Here is a 23,217-nt window from a genome sequence, read left to right on the forward strand (position 1 = left end):
TCAACTATAAATACACAATAAAAACGCGTATACTACAGTTAAATGTTCCAGAAGAATTCGACGTCGATGACGTTTATGGACAGAATATTAAGCATTATCCGATAAAGAGATTTAGCGATCTTGTGCTGGCAACCAAGACGAGCATCAGACCAATGCGGTCGATAGCAGGACGTCACTGACGGTTACATTAGTCATGAACGCATTAACTATACAGATAAAAGGAAGGCAGCTCGCGACGACCCATCAACTAGAATATGCATGATGCTACGAACCGACAGACCGGAGACCACGCACGGTGAACGAAGGTTAAATCGAATGGCAACGTCAGCCTGCCATCGGGCAGGAAAGAAAGTTTGAAAATTAATTATGCATGCGCGCGCGTCGCTGCTCGTTGATACCCTGGACCTCTACGAATTTGCTTCGACGATTGCACTTATCACTATTCTGATTTGCCTGTTGGCAATATAAATCCGCACATCTTCAACCCAAACCCAAGACAAGACATTTTCGATTTTAATTAAAATGTCTTGTCAATTCCACCTACGTGATCTTCAGTTTTTCTATTTTTATATTATTATATATTGGCTACGCGTTCAGCAGAGAAAAACTATTCACTGAGCGCTCACTGATCCAGTTTTCTTTGCTGAACGCATTTTGATTATTTCCAGGGTATGTAGAAATCTAAGCCATAATTAGAAACAATATAAGCACGCATCCGTTTTGATCGTTCCATTTAAATAATTCCGCGGGCACTATACTCGAAACAGGGTTAAAGCACTTGCGAATACGAGAACAACTTGCGTTTAATAAACTCAATTATCTCGTCGCATGACACAGGTCAAGTTGCTGAGAGTAGAGGAATATCTGCGTCCGCCGCAGATCCTGTTACCTGTCTAAGTAATTAAGCAGTAGTTACGGCGGCATATGTTTCAACGAAATGCCGCAGTATGCAACAGCCATGAATCAAATGCACAGAAAATTGGAACACGCTCGGAATGTATCGAAGAATCTCCGTTCGCGCTACATTATACTTTAGAGCAGAATGATGTAGAGGAATATCTAACATTACCGTCTAACTACGTCGGATTAATCGAAGAACAGAATTTGATGCTAATTATCTGTTCGTTCAAATTGTTAAATAACGATGAGAATTATTAAAATTATAATTGTTCCGGCCTTTAATATGGCTTCGATAGAATTGTCGAACGTCGGCACTGATAGAATGTTAGCGAATATTTGTAATTGTTCGGACTTCGCGGTTACTCGCGGTTGGTAGCTTAGAAAGCGGCGTTTGTATCGCCGTTAACCGGTGCAAGACGAATGCGCGTTACTCGATCGTCGAGTGTGACTTTATGCAGCAGAGCATTAAGGACAAACGTTTCGCTGTGTGTTGCAGAGTACTTGATGTCAGGAAGTCCACGGAGTTATCCAGCACGGTCCCCGGGGGTCGCTTCCACGCCAACCGTGACCAGGTGAGTTAGTACGCCTCCCTGCGAATTTCGCCAATCCGTATACGCGAATGTGCGACGTCGTTCCTCGTGCGACTCGCAAATGTGACACATCTATATTCCAACCGGAATAACATAGATTCTCGCAAGGGCTCGAACGAGTAAGCGGATTTTTCGCTAGGGGTAGCAAATCGGTCGGCCTTATCGGTTTTACCTGGTGGCTAGGCTTTATGCGACTGAATTAAGCCCTAGCAGCTACAAAGAATCGATGGCCCGCGACTGATTTGTTCTGAAACTGTGAACGCATCGTGACGTTCAATGGTTTTCAACCATCATCGCGCCTCGCAAATTTCATTATCGTTGCGTAAACAACGATTTTACGTGATTAATCATTCGGTGCCACTCTATGGGAACAATACATTTGGTACATGGTAAATTGATTGTTTATAGCTTTTATAAAAATGATTACAGAAAGAATGGTTTTATTATTGTAAAAGATCTGAAATTTTTCTGGATACAGACTTGAAAATAGTTTCATTGGACCAATAAAAAAGAATTATGCTGGAAACTAATAAATGATGAATAATGCTAGAAAAAAGTTTAATTTCCAATTTGAATATCCAACAAAATTATTTTCATGGTTCAATAAAATTATTTTGAAATCTGTATATCTAGCAAAAAATTTAAATCTTTCAACAAAATCATTTTTTTCGTAAACATATTGTAAAAACTTATTTTTTCGAGCATTAGACGTTAAGAAATATAACAGTACCAAGCAAATGTATCTTTAATAATAAAATAGTTATAAGTAATGGAACAAAGCTGTGGAAAAATATTGGAAAAAGAAAGTTAATCGTTAGAGTGATACCGAGAGAAAGATAGAAAAATCAAATAGATAATGCATGATTTTTACAAAAACAGATGTCAAAATTATTGACAAATATTTTCCAAAATTATTTTTAATATTTTTAACGTTTAGCGTTATATAAATATAAAGTGCAAACACACATTCCGTACTCGACAATGGGTTTTATGCGTAAGCGAAATGAACAAGCCAAACACCGTTTTCTCTGTGTCACGGAGAATATCTCCGCTACAAAACTCGAGTGTGAAAAGTTTTGAGAATCTAAATCAATCGGTCGGGTCGGGAAGAGAAGACGGCCGAAAACGCGCAGTGGAAAGCGCGATAAGTACAGAGAACTCCGCGACGATCCAACCGATGGGAGGCAGTTGAGAAAGAGCAAGGGAGGTAGAGAAAGAGACACGTCTAAAGATGTTCCAATTCAAATGAGTTGAACTTTTAAAATATTTAGAATGTTGAACAGGCCCCGTCCCGACATTTCCATTTCGCTCCTCCGTCTCTTCTCACGCCAAGCGTGCTGGTCGATCGCCGTTGGTGACGCGCACGAAATTCCGAATTAGTTCGCTCTTTATTCTACCTCATTACCGTCCCTCAGCATTCCTTCTACTTTCTTTTCTCAAGCAGCTAATGGCTTACTACGTGCCGCAATTCATATTTCATCGCTTGCACGCGGAATGCTTCTGAGCTACTCCGCCATATAATATAGCCGATATCTCTCTCTTATTGAGATTTTATTTTGCATAATTTTATAGATGCGAAAAATGTTATCTAATTAATTAAGTTTTCGAAAAAAAGAGTAGCGAGCAATTTAGAGCAATTTAGAAATAGTACAGTCGCATTAATTATAGGTATGTTTTTAGAAAAAGTATTATTTCGCGATAGTCCATTATATGTGTAAAGATTTGAAAAATATATACCTACATCACATACACACGATATCAATAATAAAATAATATCGATATTTTATGAAACATCACTCGAACCTTGAATTATCTAATTTATGTCGCATACCAGTGTTAAGAGATTCCCACGGTGAAATTATTAATGCGTTCTCTATCGTGCTTAATTTACCAAATTCTCTCGAATTAGGAATATATCTGTACAGTGTAACGATTCGAACGAATATCTGTCTCGTATATAGTCTTACATAATATTAATCAACTATTATAGTAATTGACATGGGATTCTTGCTTCGTATTACGCATTCATAGGTAGCCACGCGAGTTCGTCGATCTTTTCTCGAGGATCTTGAACTCGGCTCAGGAATATCGATCTCATTCTATAGTTATGCCGCACGATAGCGTCTCTATTTTGAATCCTACCTATCGGCAAAGTACCCGGGTATAAGACAACATTGTTACCATCATGTAAAGCTCATTTGTTTGATAATTCAACCTCGGTATACGAGGTATACATACAAGACATTCTATTGACATATCATCGCGCAATTTACCGCAGCGATCTACTAACGATGATCACGTGATCTCCTTAATCATAAAGGATATGAAACCATTACGTCGCCGAAACTGATAACAGAAATAGAAAATTCTGAGATACCGTTACTTTTGAACGATAATCGCATCGACCCTTAACACTTTCCCGCAGTTGATTGTATACTTTTTTTCTCTTCGGGAAAGCGCGCTGGTCTCGGCAAAATGACGAGAAAAGGAAAGACCATCGGTGTCACCGGAAACAGCAGGTCAGCGAGACGGAAGGTACTCTGTTGCTGAGGCAACGCGGCTAAAAGAACTCGCGCGGCCCTTGTCCGAGAGAGCGAAAGAGAGTTTCCTCCCCCGTTCTATCCTTCCTTTTACTCTTCGTCCGTCCGTTACGCCTTACCCTCGACTTCCTTCTAAAGACTGCTAACGACCGAATCCACCGAGAGCACTGATCGCGATAGCTCACAGAACACCGCGAACTTTTCCCAGTACAAAGTATATAGCACTAGATATTTTGGGAAATTAAATAAATTCATTTTTATGGCTTCTAAATTTATTCGTTCTTTCAACGATTTTAGGAGAACAGTTAAAATACACGTACACGTTAATTTGATATCCTCAATAGAAATGTGTAAGTTAATGTTTATTAATCTGTTATTCTTAACTTTTCAAAATATAAAAATTTATATAGCTTTTATAGAAATATAGAAATTCTAATAGCTTTTTCGCACTATTTCTGCGAAATGATAAAAATTAGGAATAAGATAATCCATTTTATTGTTAATAAAAAAATCTGATAGAAATATTATTACATTTACTAAATTGTTACTTTTATGAATTTATCTTTTCCTCTTTTTATGGTACATTACAGACATCAGAAGCTTGATATTGATCTATATACCTATCAAAGAAAGTAATACGTTTTTTACTTTTATCTTAACCAGATTAAATGGATACAGTCTTTGTCGTATCTCAGATGATACGCGAAAGAAGACAATCACTTTTTTTTGGTATTTATCGCTTATTAACTATAACAACGTGATTAAAAAAGCAATCGCTACACTTGATCGGCGATAAAGATTTCCTTTTCTGTCTTTTTATTTTTCTTTTGAACGTTTCATCTTATCTTTTCTTGCCTTACAGTCTTTCCTACCAGTCTCCATTTATGAAACCGATCGAAATAGCGGTCACTGTTGACACTCTCGAAAAATTGGCGCTGCACTGTTAAATTCATTAAAGTTAAACAATTTTCGTTAATTTAACTAAAACATTAGAGTTAAACAATTTAACTTGAGAAAATGTATTAAATTGTATATTTGACTCAAATTTAGTTTTATTATTTACTAAATGCGTATATTAAATAAACGTTATTTACGTCGAAAGTAACCAGAAATGGATTGATTTAAATTTTGACACATTTTGGAATTGAAAATAACAGAATGTTATTTAACTCAAGTTTGGGTTACCATTGTTTCTTTGATATTCTAACAGTATGCGTTTTTACAATAAATTTTGAAATCATATCAGGTTTATTTTTGTGAATCGCTGCATTAATATTATGATTTCTGCAAAAAAATAAGCTATTACGACGTATCATCACAAAAAATATTGTAACAACTGCGCTTGGTAGTATATTCTTTCTATTATTTAAAATAATTAAATTTCACACTGTCAATATCAGTTATCTAAAAAACAGTCAATTTATTGAATTGCCATAACATTTGTGTTTACAAGATGATATCTTTTATATTAAAAAATTATTTAATTTGAAATGTACGGTTTTATCACGATTTCTTCTTTCTAATATTAAAAATATTTTTAATTTGTGCATGTTTGAAAAGCATATGAAAAAAACACATGAAAAATCTGAAGTCAGTTTCATAAACTAGCCGATATTAAGAGAACTAAACAAATACAGCGACATAATAATTTCTTTTTACGGAGCGTAAAGCGCAAAAAATTTGCTGCATTTTCCACAAACTATCAGCAGCGTATTTTACAGTACAAGATGATGGTAGAATTATGGTGAACGCGTTGATAAGACCTCAGGAGAAATTTATTGCTCAAAGAGTATCAAAACATGTGCACTTCCTTTCATTTTTTTTTTATCTTTTCAACCGTGGCCTGATTTTCTATGGTATCGATTTTCTTATATCTTTTATTATTCGTTTAATAATCAAAGTAATTCCTATTTTCCAAACAGATGTTAGATTAGATGTAAATGACAGGAAAAAAAAAATAGAAAAGTACATCTCAATCCAAACAAGTTCACAGGTAAAGGTCGACACCCAAGTGCGCTTCGTTTAACTCTATATTACGTTCCTTAATTCTCCGGGGGTGCTTCTACACTGTGAAAAGTAAGTTGTTTACCATGCATCCTTTCCCTATATATCCCAGCCGCTTGGCGCAGCTACGGTTACGGGTATGCTTTTGTCTCTCCGCGGAGCGACGGCGGAACTATTTAAATTAATCAACATGGAAACCTTAATCTCGCCCGACGTCTTAATCCCAGCTTCAATTTGCGCACGACTCAGGCTTCTCTTCCTCTTAAACTTTCCATCCGCCCTACCGAACTGAACCTAGTTCAGCGGCGCGCCTTTCACAGAACGGGAAGCCAAATTTTTAATGTTTTCTTTTTCTCTGGGATGTATTCTCTTTGCTGCCCCTGTTTAGCGCAACATTTTTTCGTGATTATTTTATAATGAAATTGTTAGAATATGAGTTAGAAAAGGGTCGCCATTATTAATCTTTCCGTACTTTATAAAACGTTTATAAAATTTAATATATGTTAATTATTGTGATTTACACAATTTTTGTCCCGTGTGAGAAAGAAAGAGAGAGAGAGAGAGAGAGAAGACAAAATAATATTATGATTTTAATAAAATAGAAAGAAAAATTAAATCGCGACATTTTTTATGATTATTTGTATTTTATTTTCTTATTAATGTTGCACAATTTTATTCGTTTTAAGACTTAAGATTAATCAAAACTTTATCATAACACAAAAAGGAAAATGAAAATAAATTGGCTTATGTGTAAAATTGTTTATGATTAAACAAAGATGAATTTTTTCATTAAATAAGCACTTTATTTAATAAAAAAAAATATATTAAATAAATTAAATAATGAAAATAATCAAAAATATATAAAAAAGAATTATTTAAACAAAGTTTTAAATAAAAAATCAATCTTTTTAATTTTTATTAAAAGAAAGAATAAAACATGTTTTGATTAAATTTTAGAAGATTTATTACATTTTTCTTTCATTAGCTCTGTTATTTTGACTTTAATAATTACATCACTTTATATACACTGTATATGATATCGTTTTCAAATTCTCTGGTCATAAATAAAATATCGCAAATATTTATATATAAAACATATCGATTCTCGAATTGTGCTATGTCATGACGCTTTTAATTAATAAGTACAACCTCACATTTATCAATTGCATGACATACATTCGGTGTTTTGTAGGATTTGTCAATTTTTTCAGTCAATCAATTTTTCATTCTAGATCTGCTGTCCGATGTATTAATTTATGAGAAGTTGCGATTATCAAGCGAATCGTGTTTCCATCCTTGCATCATAAAATAAAGCACTTAATCATGTCGCGTGCAATTAAAGTCAGGAACGCAAGGTGTCGTGCGATTATCATATTTTGATAACTAATTCGCATAACTGTTCGCAAATAACCATTTTCGCGAATCTTGTGTTAATAAAGTAAAGGACTAAGGCTGGGTTGTTCCATCTTTCGATAAATTTCAGCTCACTTTCTTACTCTGTTCCTCTTTTTACAATTATTCTTTTATCCTTTTGTTTATCTATTAGGCGTACGTTCCACTTAACGTTCGCAATGCTAGCATGCATTATTACATTTTTGTTTAACATCTGATGACAACAAGAATAAAATGATACTTGCGAGCGTTGCGAACGTTAAGTGGAACACACTCTAAATAAATTATTACCTAGTTTATTTGAAGATGTAACAATCGACTTCCCTCAAAAGTCTGGGAGGCATTAAGCGTCGGTGGAGCAGTCGTTAAATAGTTTATTATTTGTTATTTACAAAATTTTAATTATTTGTTATTCTGTTTGTTATTTATTAATTTAATTACAACATATTTGATTTAAATATATTTTTTATTCGCAATGATTATTATCGAATGCAGTAATTATTTTGAGCGTTTCTAGAATTTGGATACAAATACAATTTTATTTTACAATATAATTCGTCTTTCAATTCCGCTCTGCGCATTATATCGATGAGTGACAAATTGTGTTTTATTTAAAGTAATAAACTTGTGAAAATAAAATTATATCGGAAAATTGTATAACATTATAAATAATATAAATTGATATAAAGAATAGAAAGTAATGTTTTCAATATGCACAATTATATGTTACAAGAATGGATAAAAGAATTACGACAAACATTTTAAAGTCAAACGTAATGTATTTTCTCTAACTAATTTAATTAAATAATGAAAAACAAATCAATAATTATTATATTTATTTATACAGTTTTATTTTAATGTCAGTTTTATTTTAATGTTCTAAATTCATCTGTCTTTATTTATTTATAACTTAGTTACACTTTTTAAATGAAGTCAAGTGAAATTTAATAATATCATTTTATCGCGTTTGTAACATTGTGAGAAATTTTATAAAACTTTAATAACAGATTTAATATTAGCCATCATTTCGTTTCCTGAGTACACTCTCACAGTTCACTTCTAATCAAACAGTGATTATTAAATCATCTACATTTCAAGATACGAATATTCATTCTGATTATCTCATCTTATAAGCTTTTATTATTCAATAACGATTATAGATATGAGCTTTAGGTGCGAATAAAAAAAAAAAGATAAATGTAAACGTTATTCGAAAAAATGTATAGAAACAGATTATTTGCATTTTTATAAATCTTTTTATACGATGAGTCCGATATTAACTATTATACTAGAAAAGTATTAGACATTGCAGTATTAGCGAGAAAGAGACAGTATCGTTTGTATGAGATATAAAGATTATAAATTGACTCTTAAGCTTACGAGAGCTTTTTGGAAATTGAAAAGACATATATAAAATGCAATTCGTTATATTTGAAAAGTAATTTTCTATCCTAGAACTCTTTTCATCCGTTCAAAAATTCTAACGTCGTTTTAAATCCAAGTATCGTGCTGTACATACAAACGAGGTATTAAAATTGTTTTTGTGCCATCATTTATATACGACGAACCAGCCGCTGCATGAAAATTGAGTACACGATTTTTAAACAGTTACATATCCGAAAATCCATCATAGATAATCCCGAACGATAAAGCGTGTACGCTTCAAACGGCAAGCATTTGTTGGTTCGGTCACGCGTACGCGTAAATACGACAAAGCATGCATTCGGGCCACGCAAGCGAGGAATAAAGCGATAGTTATAAAACGGTGACACGTTAACTTCTCCTATTCCCCCCGCTGCAATTAGCCGAAGAATCCTTATCGACGCTCTCGACGAGGGTGGTAATTGACCGGCAGATAGGGACGTGGGAAACATATCATCCTAATTTTAGATCGTCGCACACGCACTTTGTGGCCCGTGGAGGGAAAAAAATAGAATACGCGACGAGAGGGTGCGCGTTATAGCGTCAGTGTATTAAAAATCCGGGTGGTTTGCGTGACGTGGCGCGATACGATCGGCAGTATTTTCGGCAGCAGATACACGCACGTGCGCTCTTCGCGACGTTTCGCACCTGCCGTGCTTCATTTCGCTATGCATGTGAACAATTTTTCAAGACGCACTCGTAAAAGCCGCTAGTTATTCTTAGCGGCGTGTCTAAATGGGGTATCTCGGAGTTTGAAAGTTTGACGTTGCGCGCATGCACGCACGTCCGCCGCGCGAAAACGAACGCGAAATATGAGAACAAAAGTGAAAACAAAAATAGCAAATACGACAGTGAAATTATACAATTGAAAGACAGAACTTTCTATTTCCTCAGTTAATTTCATGTTCCGCGCATGTTTTATTCACATATTTTACATAACAATTATTAAATGAGATACAAAAATTTATTGAAATCCGATTGTAATTAATCCGCGCTGTATTTTCACGCGCGCCTATTTTCAAGCTGTACGCTTTTTCTCGACGACGTAATCATATAATTTAATATTTAATTAATTGCAACGAAGCGCAGCGCTCAAGCAGGCTACATGTTAGGAAGAGGGTCCCCGGGTGCTTTGTATGTGCAAAGAACGAGCGTCTCTCGAGGTGGGCGCGAAGACGGAAAGTAGGTCGCTGGTTTCCGCGTAGAGACTGGAAAGTACGAGTGACATCGCACTGGGACAAATTTGCATGAAATGCTTCCGCGAGCAGGAAGACCATTCGTTTGGTCGACACGTCTCCTGCGTCGCGCGCGCACCTTAAAACCACTAAGTTTCAAAGCGTGTGGCCGCGCGCTGTAATCCCTGCCATTCGCTCTCAAATTCCCGGATATGCGCTACGGACGTGAATCTTACCTTCTCGCAATATTATCTCGCCAACGACAGAGATTTATTACGATTTCTCAGCTGTTACCGAAAGCTCGACCGAAACCGAATACATGAGTTACAATACTGGTATCTCGAAACGGCCAAGATCGCTATATAGGTAACCGTCGGATCATTAGTGTAATCAATTTATCTTAAATTTTATAATCGAAGATATAGCTTCAGTATACACACGTATTTTCTTTAGTATGCATACTAAACTGGGAGAAAAGTTTTTAGTATTTGTGACTATAATTACATGGTAAAAAATTATAACATAGTTAGGAGCTCCACTTTTATAACTTTATTGCTATACCTGTAGTAATAATATTAGTAATATTTATAATAATAAGCTAGGACCATGAAAGTCAACGCAGGATGTTTTGTGCATAAATAATTTTATAAATTCGTATTCTACAATAATGACATTGATATTTCGATCTTTCTATTAGATCATTCTTATGTGTTTAAAATTAAAATTATATTACTATTAAAATTAAAATTATATTATTATTGTAGCAGTAATAATCATAAAAATCAATTCCTAGCCATAATTATATTTCATCCTGCAATTTGTAGTCGCAAAGACCAAAAAATTTTCTCCAGTATATTTAGATATCTTATATTTCTAAAAATAAAGTAATATACAGCTAATCAATGTAGATATGGGCATAAAAAATCTGTTAGCATTGGAAAACTTTGTGAGTTTTTTTAACGTTTTTAAAGGATCTATGATGGCTTAGAGAGCATCCTTGCAGGAAGTCGTATCATCGCGAGCTCAGATTTATACGACTGAAAAGTTCTAATAACACCCCATGGTATCCGATGTAGATGAACTATAAAGCACGTTAGTGTGTGAGGTCGAGGAGTAGAAGCGCCGTTTTCTCTATGAGCTCCATGTGGGGGTTTAACTTTGCGTTCTATAAGAATAGCAACTGCACGACCCATAACGGTGAAACTTTCAAATATAAACTAAATCCCCCGTATATTACCTCTTTATTGTAAAATATTGTCAATACGCGATAAACTCTGTCCCCTGCCTGACTGTCGGTTTTATCGACTGTAACGTGCGTCGGTCATTAAGCTGATGGCATCCGGCGGCCATCGATTCGATCGTTAATTTTTACAAGCTCTATTTTTAATTTATCGAAAACATGTATATATAATATAAAATATTACTCTTTATAAAGTCAAATTACTAAACCGCTTTATGGATATTACGCGATTCACATAATACAACAGTTAATACAAAATTCTTATTCTCTCATACATGCAATATACTTTATATGTAATAATGTGGTTCTATTTATCTCATTTGTTATTTATGTGAATATACTAATGAAATATGTATTAAATTGTAAACTCGATTGTTTTTCCAAAAGAATGACGGGAAGTGAATTAAAAATTGCATACGTAAAATAACGATGATGTGTCAGAATTGACAAAGTATATACATATATTATAAGATCCGTGTATATTTCATGTAACATTCATATACATTACGTGCAACAGAGATTGCTGGCTTAGCATTAATTTCACAGTAAGTGTTACACCGTTGTTACCTGATGTTACCAGCTACCGTAAATCCTTTGCGCTACGATCTAATTTCCAGTTTGGCACCTTGCGCGCCTCGCATTACTCTTGACCATAAAGCTTGCTACCCATAAACATTAATCTGCCTTGCCACACGCGTGTCCGTCATAATCATAATTGATGGTATGTTAATTACAATTTATGCAAAAACCTCCTCACCTGCGCGAGGTACATCCCATCGTAATTTCCGAAAACGTCGCTTAAATGCTCATGCTAACGCAACGATCCACAAATTACGTCTCAGTACATTTCGCGTATCTGTATGCACGCTGCGGTGCCTCTATTGAGCACGTATTATGTCAGATACACGTCTTACAATCGCGCACTGTGTACGAATCAACTTTGATAACTGGCACATTTGACACATCGCAAAATGACGTATCGCTCATTGTCTCAGTTAGATAGGATAAAAGAATAAAAAGGAAAAAGAATAAAAGTTAGATGAGGTTATGGATAAATATAAGTTGGCCCAAATTATATTTTTATTTTATTAAACTCTTTATAGCACAGCAAACCACAAAATTATTTAAGCTTTATATATTTTAACCAATTATTAAAATCCAGTAATTCAAAATATAAAGAAGTAAAATTTTAATGTTTTACAATTTATTAAAGTTTCTTATCTCCGGCGTTTATTATCTCTCAAAACACTAGTGTTATTATATATAATTTATATAACTCGTTACATAATACTGTTCAATTAGAAGACGTAATTATGCAATTTTCTCTGTTTGTGGCACTACGAACAGAAGAAAGTTTCGTGTTGTCTGATGGGGCAGACAGAAGGCAACAGAAAGCTTCATGAACGGTAAACAAAGTAACACGATTTGATGTGGAATACATATATTTTAAGAGATTATAAGTAATATAAAACTGAGTGCGACGAGAGAAATAATTGTTGTTTTGTTTTGTCCTTTATATTTGGAAACTTTTAAAAGTATTGTATTAGCGAGCTGCACAGCTTGTACTCGCAGAAAGCAGAGTACGTTCCCAGTTAGGTACTCGAAAGAGCGTAATGCGTCTCCAATTTCAATTATCTGCTGGAAAATTTCTCCGTCCCATTCAGACTCTTTTGTTTTTCTCCTAATGGGCTCGCATCGAATTACCGGGATATTTATTTACCCGTACAATTCTGAGGATCTCAAGGAGCGAGATCAAAACTCGCGGGTTTTCTTCCTCAAACAGCGCTTCAGAGAAAATCATTCCTAGATGACTTTCGAAATTCAGGCAAGATAAATAACTGAAAATAGGTCCAGTGTTATATGAAATTTACATAAAAAATTAAATACAAATAACATTGATAATTTTTATTAGTGTGATAACTTTGGAACTTTTATATTTTTTTTATTACATACATGATAGTAATTTATTAATTTTTATGTTATGTCTGATAAATTATTTAACAAAATACAGCGATATAAAGGATAAAATTTTATAGTTACATTAAGCATATTAAGCTTATGCTTGCACTACTATTTCAGTTGTGTACATCTCTCAATGTAAGAACAACTCAATACAGACAAAACTTATCGTGCGAAGGAGTTTAAGAAAGAAAGAATACTGTCGTACCAGTTACGATACATGCAACGAGAACTATAAGAAAGAAGAAATGTAGCGCAAGAAATCGGGGAACAGAGAAAGAGCGAAAAAGACATTAGGAGATTTATCAAGTCTGAGAACGAAATGCGAAGGGAATGCGAAGGGATCCCTCCTTCTCGTGACTGCCGAGTATCAACTGCTTTCCGCAGTCGATATTACTGTTCGCCGGGCAAGAAGAAACGAAAAACAATTCATGAAACGCGAGAAACATCGCGAACGATATTTGCGACGCGGGGCACACTCGATTGGCTCGCATGAGTTTTTCCAATCCGATGAAAAGCTCCGCCAGGATACACATCGGACCCCCCCGCTCGTTCGATCCGCCGATGTTAAAATCCTGAAAAGTTGAACCTTTCATTTTTTCGCTTTTATGAAACGAATGAACGTCACTGTTGCTTAATATAATTATACGCTGTGAAATAAAGAAAATTGCCTCTCTTCGTCGGGCCGTATGGGGTGGGTCGATGCCTGCTTCGCCTATTAAGCTGAGCGGTGCCATATTAAGTTCTTCCTCTAACATCGTGCTTGCCTCTTGTCTCGCTTACCCCTTTCCTCCATCTCTATTCTATCTTTTTATCTTGCTCTTGTTATCTTCTTTCCCAGTATCCCGGTTATGCAACGCACTTCGTTTCTTCTTTTTACGTTTTATGTTACATTTTAACTCGCGAATACGTGCACATGGAGTGATTCAATTGTCCTAATTCTTATTTTCGCTATTTATGCAAAAACTGTACGGAAGCTGTACTTTTTTTCAATAGAATTCTCATATATTTTAACGTTTGATTAATTTAACAATTAATGCATTTTATCAGTATTCACGAAGAAGATCTCCGCATCCAGGAAGAATTTGCACTTCACAATTACGAACAATTTTATATAGCAAAGTTACGAACCGGTGCGCGTCTTGTGAAAGGGAATAAAGATAATAACAAGATGTGTTTATACTAAAGCCAGGTAGTAGCGGAATATTCGAGCGAATCTTGAGTCATAATAAAACTTGATTTCCGCCCGTTATAAAGATACATTAGCATTATTTTACGCGGCGCCGCGGTATTCACGGTTTCCTTTCTTCGTGCGCCATTATTCTCCTCGACAAGTGTGTTTTCTGCCCGTAACTTTCGCGAGGCATTAATCGCTCGTTTTTCCCAGTAAGAACGCGAGCGAGGAGGTAAGACGAGCGGCAAGATTTGGATGCTGAAAGGATACGAAAGAAGAGAAGGCAAGAGAAAGCGAGAGAAACGTAGTTAATTTTTTAACATGGTTTTACATTGACCGAACTGTAAGACCAAATAAAAAAATTCGGTGGAAAGTAATCCCACGAAGTATGGAGTACAGTAACGGATTACTAAACGAGACAAATTAACAGTCGTCTGTACCAATAGGATTTTATGTGAATTTTATTCAAGATTAAAATGTAAATGTAAACGTAAAGTAAAGATTTCAGGAAGATTGAATGAAACGGCGAATATATAGGGTTGGAACAAAAGTGCATAGCGTTCAAGAACTTCAAGCAGTCGTAACTTTGTTAAAAATAAACGAAATTTAAATTTTTTAAAGTTTGAAATCTTTACTCTTGAAAGGTTTGAGTTTCTGTGTGAGTTCGATAATTTTTACGTATAGAAAACTACGAGTTGAACAAAATGGGAAATTTTTTCTCATTTTATGGATCTGTAACGTGTCCAAATTTTCGACTTTCTAACATGAAAACTTAAACTCTTCCTTATAAAGTTATCTTTTTAAAAAATGTTCCTGAGATTTTTTTGTTACTGAGTTATCACGGATTAAACAAAAAGGAGCATTTTGATCGCTGATAATTCCATTAAAAACCATTGTTATACTGCAATTAAAAAAACAGATAAGTAAAGTTGAAACTTTGCTTCATCGAATTGCACAATTGCTAAATTTTTTTAAAAACGTGTAGACATACAAATGAAGTACAAACGCTACGAACTTTTATTCCAATCCAACACACGCACACATATATATTATAGTATTGTAGAAATAAATTCGTACAAATAAAATATGGAGCTCTTTGTATATAAAGACTCCACGTGTTTGTTTCTCTATTTTTCTAAAATAGAAAGAAAGAGAAAGAAAAAATACTGGATGAAACTGACTATTTAGCAAACCGAAACTTGAGGCTAGCAAACTCGACGAGTTTACGAGCTGTCTTTTGGAAAGTTGTTTCCTTGCGACGTCGTTACAGCATGCGACGACCCGGGTCGTCGGAACTTCCGCTTTTCTTTTTCGGGGTTGTGAGGGCGATACGCCGGAATCTAGATCACGCACGTCCCCGTGCCAACGCGTAAAAGGTCTCTCGAGACGCGTTGCTTCCAAGCTATTAGGAGTCACTCGAGGATCCGCGGAATTATTTTAAAGTGCCTCGACTTATCTCATACGGGAGAAAAAAAATGTCGGCGAGCCTTGATGTACCGAAATATCGTGCCTGGCAATTTCCAGGACACCGATTTATCTCGACCGTTCCCACACACGACTCTCACGTAATGATCTCTATACATTGAATGCGTTATATCGCTGAGATAACGCGAAGACATCTCTGTGATTTTTCAACGTTCCTTTAGTTGAAAAAGCTTAATCATTAAAAAATGATCTGGGTAATGCTAGTATGCAGAATGTCTCAGGAAATTTGTACATATAAAAGTACTTGTTGCCATACCGAAGAATTTTATTTATTTGATTGACAGTAATCCAGAATTATTTTTTGTATGGAAAAATTTATGTATATAGAAATATCATTATTACATTAAAATAATCATATATACAAAATAGCCCACAAAACGTCATATCATTTTACAATCCAATTTTCAGGCTTTGATAATTAATGCTATATTAGTTTCGTACCAATTTTGTTCAAAATATTGTAAAATAAATATTATATACAAAGCAAACGGTATGACGTTTTATATGCGATCCTGTTTTTTAAATAAGTTTGCAAACTCACGCAATCCGTAAAAGTCATTGCCTTATCAAGTATATAGAAACATAAAAAAACGTTCTCGCGATTTTCGTCGTTTCTCTGGCAATCGCTTTCCCCGCTCAAATTTTATTTCCTGGCGACAAATTATCGGTATTGATTGTTGTCAAGCCCCTGATGCACCTCTTCTTTTGTCACCTGTAGACCGCTTGACGAGATATTGTGTAAACCGGACATTGGTAAACGAAATCATCTGTCTGTGTAACTTAAAGCATGAAGATATTACACAGGTAGACATTACACATAAGAGTTGCATGTATGTGTATAGAATGTATTAAGAGTTTTGAATTTTTTATCTGTCGGCTGTAAATATTAGAAAAACTTATTTTAAGACTATTTTTGTTTTATTTATTCTTTCTTAGAAATTTGTTTTAAACAATTTTTAAGAAAAAATTTTTTTCTTTTTTTCTTAATTAAAAATTACAATGTTATAATTACATCATTTATCTAACAAACTATATTGATGAAAGTATAAAATCAAAATTCTAAATCATGTCGATGTTATTTGTTCTTAAATTTAATGTACAAAGAATAAATAAGATAAGTATTAATACGTACAATACTTTTCGAAATATCACTAAGATGGAAAATATTCTCCGACTTCGCCACTGTCATCATATTCCCATCAGAATACTCCCTAGGTTGCACAAATTTGATCTATATTTAATATATTTCCGACGTGTCCCCTAAAATTAAAGTCAACGAAGCATGTAACCTTTCGTGATGGGAACGAGAAGTCTCCCTGAGAGGATTTCCATTTTCTGAAACTAAAAAAAAAAAAAAGAGTGAAAGTACTTTGTACATAAAACTAACTTTAAATCAAAATAAAAAAAAATAATTGTTTATTCTTAATGAAAATTATTATTAGCATCATAAGGCAGGTTTTGATGTTTAATTAAGTATTAAATTGCTGTGAAACAGATTCAACATAAAATTATAAAAATCTCTCTCTTTCTCTCTCTCTCTCTCTCTCTCTCTCTCTCTCTCTCTCTCTCTCTCTCTCTGTAAAGTTCTTTTCATAATTATTTTAAATTTAATGTTCATTCAAAGTACATTTCTTCATTTAAATGGCTTCTCTCTCTCTCTCTCTCTCTCTCTCTCTCTCTCTCTCTCGAAAAGTGCCGTATAGACTATAAAAAATTGTCTCCAAGCAGAATACTTAGAATGTATGAAAGTCTTGCAATATGTAGACTTTATGCAACAGTTGTAATGCTTTCCTGGCTTATTAATATTGACTCACGCATCGATTTTCCGCGCAGACGTATAGATACGTGCGTACATAAAATACACGCCTTACGCGAGCGTTTATTTCGTAGCGTGCGCTTTCCGTTGAAGTCAACCTTTCCCCCGCGTTGTCAAAATCGAGTTTGAGAAAGCTCGTTAAAGCGAACTTCTCCGACCCATCGCGCTGCCCTTCGCCGAAGGGATGAAGCAGAAAGCCCAGCGAGAGAACGGCGTACGAATCGATACAACAATGGAGTTATGCAGCTGTACGTGAGTTAGGAACGGCGCAAAACGCGAAAAGTCCCTCCTCGCCCTGCACTTCCCCTACTTCCCCAACTATACCCCGTTCCGCGAATGATGGGCCTCCTGCATAATCCGCCCATATACGAGTTCCCCGATATACACGAGGGGTGCATAATTGCATCTAGATAAAACAGGTGAATGGTAAATCAAACTTGGATTTGCTCCCTTCGGCTCTCGTGATTACCGTACCTAATTAAGGGTGGGTTTACCCGCCCCTCATCCTGTCCCTATGCGCGTCGTACTGGTTCCGCAGTTTTGCAGAATAAAAAAAAGTATATTAATCTAATCACAGGAAACGACAAGTTGTTGGAAAAGAAAGAAGAAAATGTTGCGGAAGACTTTTCTGAGCTTGGAAATCTAGTACGTCCCACTTTGACTTTTTCTTAAGTACATTTATTTTGGTACATTATTATTCTACGAAAAAGTGCAAAGAGTATATTTAAATTTGATTTATAGTAGTCTATTGTATACAGTATTTTTTCTCAAAATAGTATAAATTCAAAACCAGATATAACAACACACAGAAAGTTCTGAAAAGTTATTGTGCTAAAATGTTAAATATATATATATTTTTTTAAAGATAAAAAGAAATATGATTATTTTTGAGATTCACGTTATTTTCTTTCTTTCGGTTTCATTTATCTTGCCTTCGATAAGAAGTCTTTGGATATACGAGTTTGAGGAAATTCGGTTTTCTACGAAGGAAATCGACGTCGTGTCGTTCCTGTCGTATTTACAGTTCTGCGAGGAATCGTCCGGAACTAGCTTGCTGTAACCCCACGAGACTTCCGTCTGCTAAACGTTACATCGTTGAATCCTACCCGTGTCCTACAGGAGCGAGTTCGACCCCCGACCGATGGGAATACATTATAATAAGGGCACGAGACGAGGCGCTGTTTTGCGCCCTATGCGTTCGATCGAGTTGCATTACACCGGAATTCTATGTAAATGCGCAGCCAAACCAGTCCGCTGGCGTTGCATTTTGACGGCACACTGGTACTATCGAAGCGTGTCATATTCGGATATATATAATTTATCTAGCGTTTATCTAGCTATCGCTACGCATTATCGATCATATCATGCTTAATATTTCATAATTATTTTCTTCCTTGAAATCATAAAAGTTTGTTTTATTTTCATGAAAGTGTTGAAAGTGTCTACAGTATCCATGCGAATTCAGAGATAGTTGTATATTTATACTATCTCGCCCGCAAACTTGCAATAAAATATACTCATAAGCTTACAGTACAGGAGTACTGACGGCACGGTCTATTAATCCTTGATCGAAATATAACAAAAAAGAAAAAGTATTTATATCGCTTTTTCCCTTGCTTTCTCGTTTTTGTCCCCTTTTCTTTTTTTTTTCTATCTTGTTCCTCTCTTTCTCTTTTGAGGACGGCGACCGACACTTCCGAAATAAAGTTTTGTAATTTCCGCTAACTGAATTAAATTTCAATTCATTTATAACTTTATTCGTGTTCGGTGCAGGATCAAACGTCTGAAACCGGACCGAGCTACCCTTTCATCTCAGCATATTGCCTTGATCGGCGAGACCGGGGTATAAATTTCGCACAAAATCCGCGCTCTGAAAAGTTTGGCATTTATATTATCCGCGGCGCTATCGCGCGCATTGTATATGCCGCTGGCGGACGGAAGGTGCATGCGATCATTAGCGAATTACAACTCATTCGTGGACGAAGCCTTTGAGTCCACAGCCGATATGTACGTGTTCCCAGGCTTTTAGGATTTCGAGCGAGTTAACGTGTGTAACTGTGACCATCGTAGAATAAAGCGCGCTCGGATATAATTCTACACGAAATTAACCGCCGTGCACAGAAAGCGAAATCCAGATAGATGGCCCGTATTACATCGGGAATATTATGATCCATTTCACGTTACAAGATGTTATATTACGTCGACGGTAACCAATATTGCGCGCTAAGCCAGACGAACAGCGGTGACCTATCCAGAGCTTACGCTAACTTCTCTCGCGATCGTGAGCGATTCAGCATATCGCCTTCGAGATGGACCTCACGTAATTCATTGCCTGCGACGTGAATCGATGCCTCGAGCACGGTAACTCGTTTAAGTTCCCGACGGACGTCGAAGGAAAAGCTGCAATTGCTGCAGGATAATGAATACGCGTCTATCGTAGGGAAACAACAGTAACAGCTTCCAGTTTCATACTCTAGCGATCAATTTTAGCACGGTTTGCCACTACACTTATGGAATACTAAATATTTTACACACTTTTATTTACTTTATATCCAATAGCGAGATACGTGCCGATTAATAGACACTTCCGATTCATTATCGGCCCGCTTATACATTTCAAATTGATTTGCCAGATCGGATACTATCGAAATACTTGTACCATAACTAAAAATACTGAACCGTACCTTTTATTTCACGTTCAAAATAGCCACGGCGATCAAGCGAAGGTATGCGCTGCTGGGTAAAGAACTGGGCGCGAAGAGAGAGCGGGCAGGAAAAACTATACGTGTATTTGGACTATAAACAGAGCCGTTCTCCTTCCGTCATGCCAACATAAAAGTTAGTCCGTAGTTGGATAAAGATCGAGGCGTTGAGCGACCCCCGAGTAAACCGGGCGAACGTGAACGAGAGGAAGAGAGAGATATACACAGGGAGGAAATGGAATCAAGGGAAAGAGAGAGAGAGAGAGAGAGAGAGGGGAGGGAGGGGGGGTGAAAGAGAAAGAGGTGTGTTGGGAAACGATCCCCTTGAACTCGGAGATGCAAACAGAAGAGTTGCAGTATAATGCGAAACTTATTATTGAGAAAGGTAGCCTCCGGCTGTAGGTTGCGAAGACATAGACGCCATACCGGAAATGCTATTGCCTTACTCTCTTCATTCTTGTTGTACCGTCCTTGCACCACCCTCTTGCTACATCTCTCCTCTCTCTCACTCACTCACTCACTCGCCCTATCCTTTTCCAGTTCAACTATATTGACTACAACTTGGTCTTACTGCCGTTTCGTAACAGGAGCGCACACATTGCATCGCGTAACTATTAAGAGCTTCTAGCGACTGCTTTTCGAATTTAAACAAGGCTCCATGTTTCCGTCGTTGTAACAAGCGACGGGGATTACGGCGCGTTAATAACGCTGTTTTATTTGCTTCTGCCGTGATACCGGTACACTCATTAGGATCGATAATTACATTCCTGCTTTACTTATATAATTCAATCGGAGTTCTGTAGGTTCCAGAGAGAGAGAGAGAGAGAGAGAGAGGGAGAGAGAGAGAGAGAGAGAGAGAGAGGTATATATACAAGGTACTCTATTACCGTTATTCGCGATACAAAAAGCCAACGTTTTAATCCCGTCGTATTCTCATTACCATTTTCCAATTCGATTTATAATAGTATTACATATCGAGGCTTCTGTCAATCGTACGAAACGTCCGAATGTTCCCGCGCGGAATATTTTGATATGCGTATATAATGCGAGATTACGGCAACGAGTTTCGTCATAGGCGAAAAGAACACTCTCGTCGGGCGAATCGCGCGATCCAAATAAATACGTACCCCGTGGATCGTATCGATCTTCTGTTTGTCCATGATTTACATCGACCATCGGTCGAAGCGAACGGCTGCAGCGTTCTGTTCGTTATGCGCGCATGCACGTTAATGGCTGGCGCGGATATCGCGCGCGGGGATCGAAATTGAAATTAAAACGGATCCACCGTGAATCGTTTCCCGTTTCGCGCGTGATACGCGCACGCACTGTCGTTGTGTATTTACCGTTTTGTTCCCTCGAACGTGTCCATCGTGCCGAGCCGGGGACTGCTGTTATCTTGCGGCGGCAGTCGACCCGCGTTCTTCGCGTTAGGGGATTTACGCTCGCACGCGAGTATTTACGGTTTTCTAATTAAGTAACTGAGCTCAGATAGAACTTTTTATTCGAGAAAATTGACACAAAAAAAGATTTTTTCCGGCGCGGCACGTTATTGTTGAAACATGATGTATTATCGCAGCAAACTATACCGAACGTGTGTATTTATGTATGTCTTATATTGCGTATAGAATAATATTTCATTTTTCGAGCATTATGAAAGCTGCGTTTACGTCTGTTAAGATATCATAAAGGTACGGTTTTATAACGTCTTTACAATATATATATTATAATAATATTAGAAAATATTTTAAATATTATAAAAATAGCATTAGTTTCTGAATTTTCTTGTGAATCTTTCTTTAAGATATATTCATCTTTCTTCCTCCTTTTTCCGATAAAATATATACGATCAGATAAGTACGAACATTTAAATGTTATAAAGATTTAAATGTCTATCGTCTGATTATATTTAATCCGATTATTGTTTTCATCATTCTAATTTTATTAGATAATTTATTACAATAATATTGTATCTTGTTTGATGTAATTATGCAGATTACTCACTATTATGAGAAAAAGTCTTTATCACTCTCTCGCAGAGAAAACTAGTCATTAAAATAATATCGGATTAATTATAGTCAGAGGACAAACAGAATCCGAGTGAAAAGCTTCAGCATTCGCTCCGTTGCATTCTGAACCGTTACATTCCGGCGGGAGGCATTCGAGAAATCGCTGAGAACCTCGATTATGGTCTGGCCGGAAAAGGGCTACTTCCGTGGATACAGGAAAGATTGAGGAACGATGGGGATAGGAGAAAGAGGGAAGTCGGCCGGCAAGAATCCTCTTAATTATAACCGATCCATCAGCATTTCCCGACGGGATTTAAGTAATTAAGTCCGATTTAACGAAGAATTGGCGCCGACGACAGGAATAAGAGCGGAATAGTCGAGCAGTCGCCATCAGCGACAACGATTGCAGAAGAAGAGAACGCCGCGGGGTTTCACGAAGCAACGAGAAGGAAAAGACTAGAGAGACGCCGAGAGTGATTCCGATATCAAAATAATTGCTCCATCAAGTTGCACTCTCCCAACCGGGACGACGGTAGAAGATCTATGCCTTGTTTGACCGTTGCTAAAATTACTCTAATAGAGAGAAAATTGTTTCTTAAACTACCGGGTACGCGTCGTATCTTAATTCTATCTATAATTATTGAAAATTATTATATGCGCAATGTATACAAATCTCTCACCTTCGTTATTCGAAGATTTATAATAGAGTGTTTTATTTATAACGTTACGGTCAAAGATAGTATTGAGAAACCAATTAGTTTATTATATCGTAGAATATACTCTAGCAATATAAAAATATTGCTACTATATTC

At 36.2% G+C, this 23,217-nt stretch overlaps 1 protein-coding gene across 1 annotated transcript in view; it reads left to right on the plus strand.

Moving 5' to 3' along the window:
• LOC108750630 (teneurin-a) overlaps nucleotides 1-23,217 on the plus strand; it is a 487,296-nt gene that overhangs the window by 303,496 nt on the left and 160,583 nt on the right. The window contains exon 8 of the mRNA XM_018490196.1: nucleotides 1,397-1,472. Coding sequence (XP_018345698.1) covers nucleotides 1,397-1,472 — 76 coding nt within the window. The remainder of the gene's footprint in view (nucleotides 1-1,396; nucleotides 1,473-23,217) is intronic.

The sequence above is a fragment of the Trachymyrmex septentrionalis genome, unplaced genomic scaffold (assembly GCF_001594115.1).
Source record: "Trachymyrmex septentrionalis isolate Tsep2-gDNA-1 unplaced genomic scaffold, Tsep1.0 scaffold37, whole genome shotgun sequence".
Taxonomy (NCBI): domain Eukaryota; kingdom Metazoa; phylum Arthropoda; class Insecta; order Hymenoptera; family Formicidae; genus Trachymyrmex; species Trachymyrmex septentrionalis.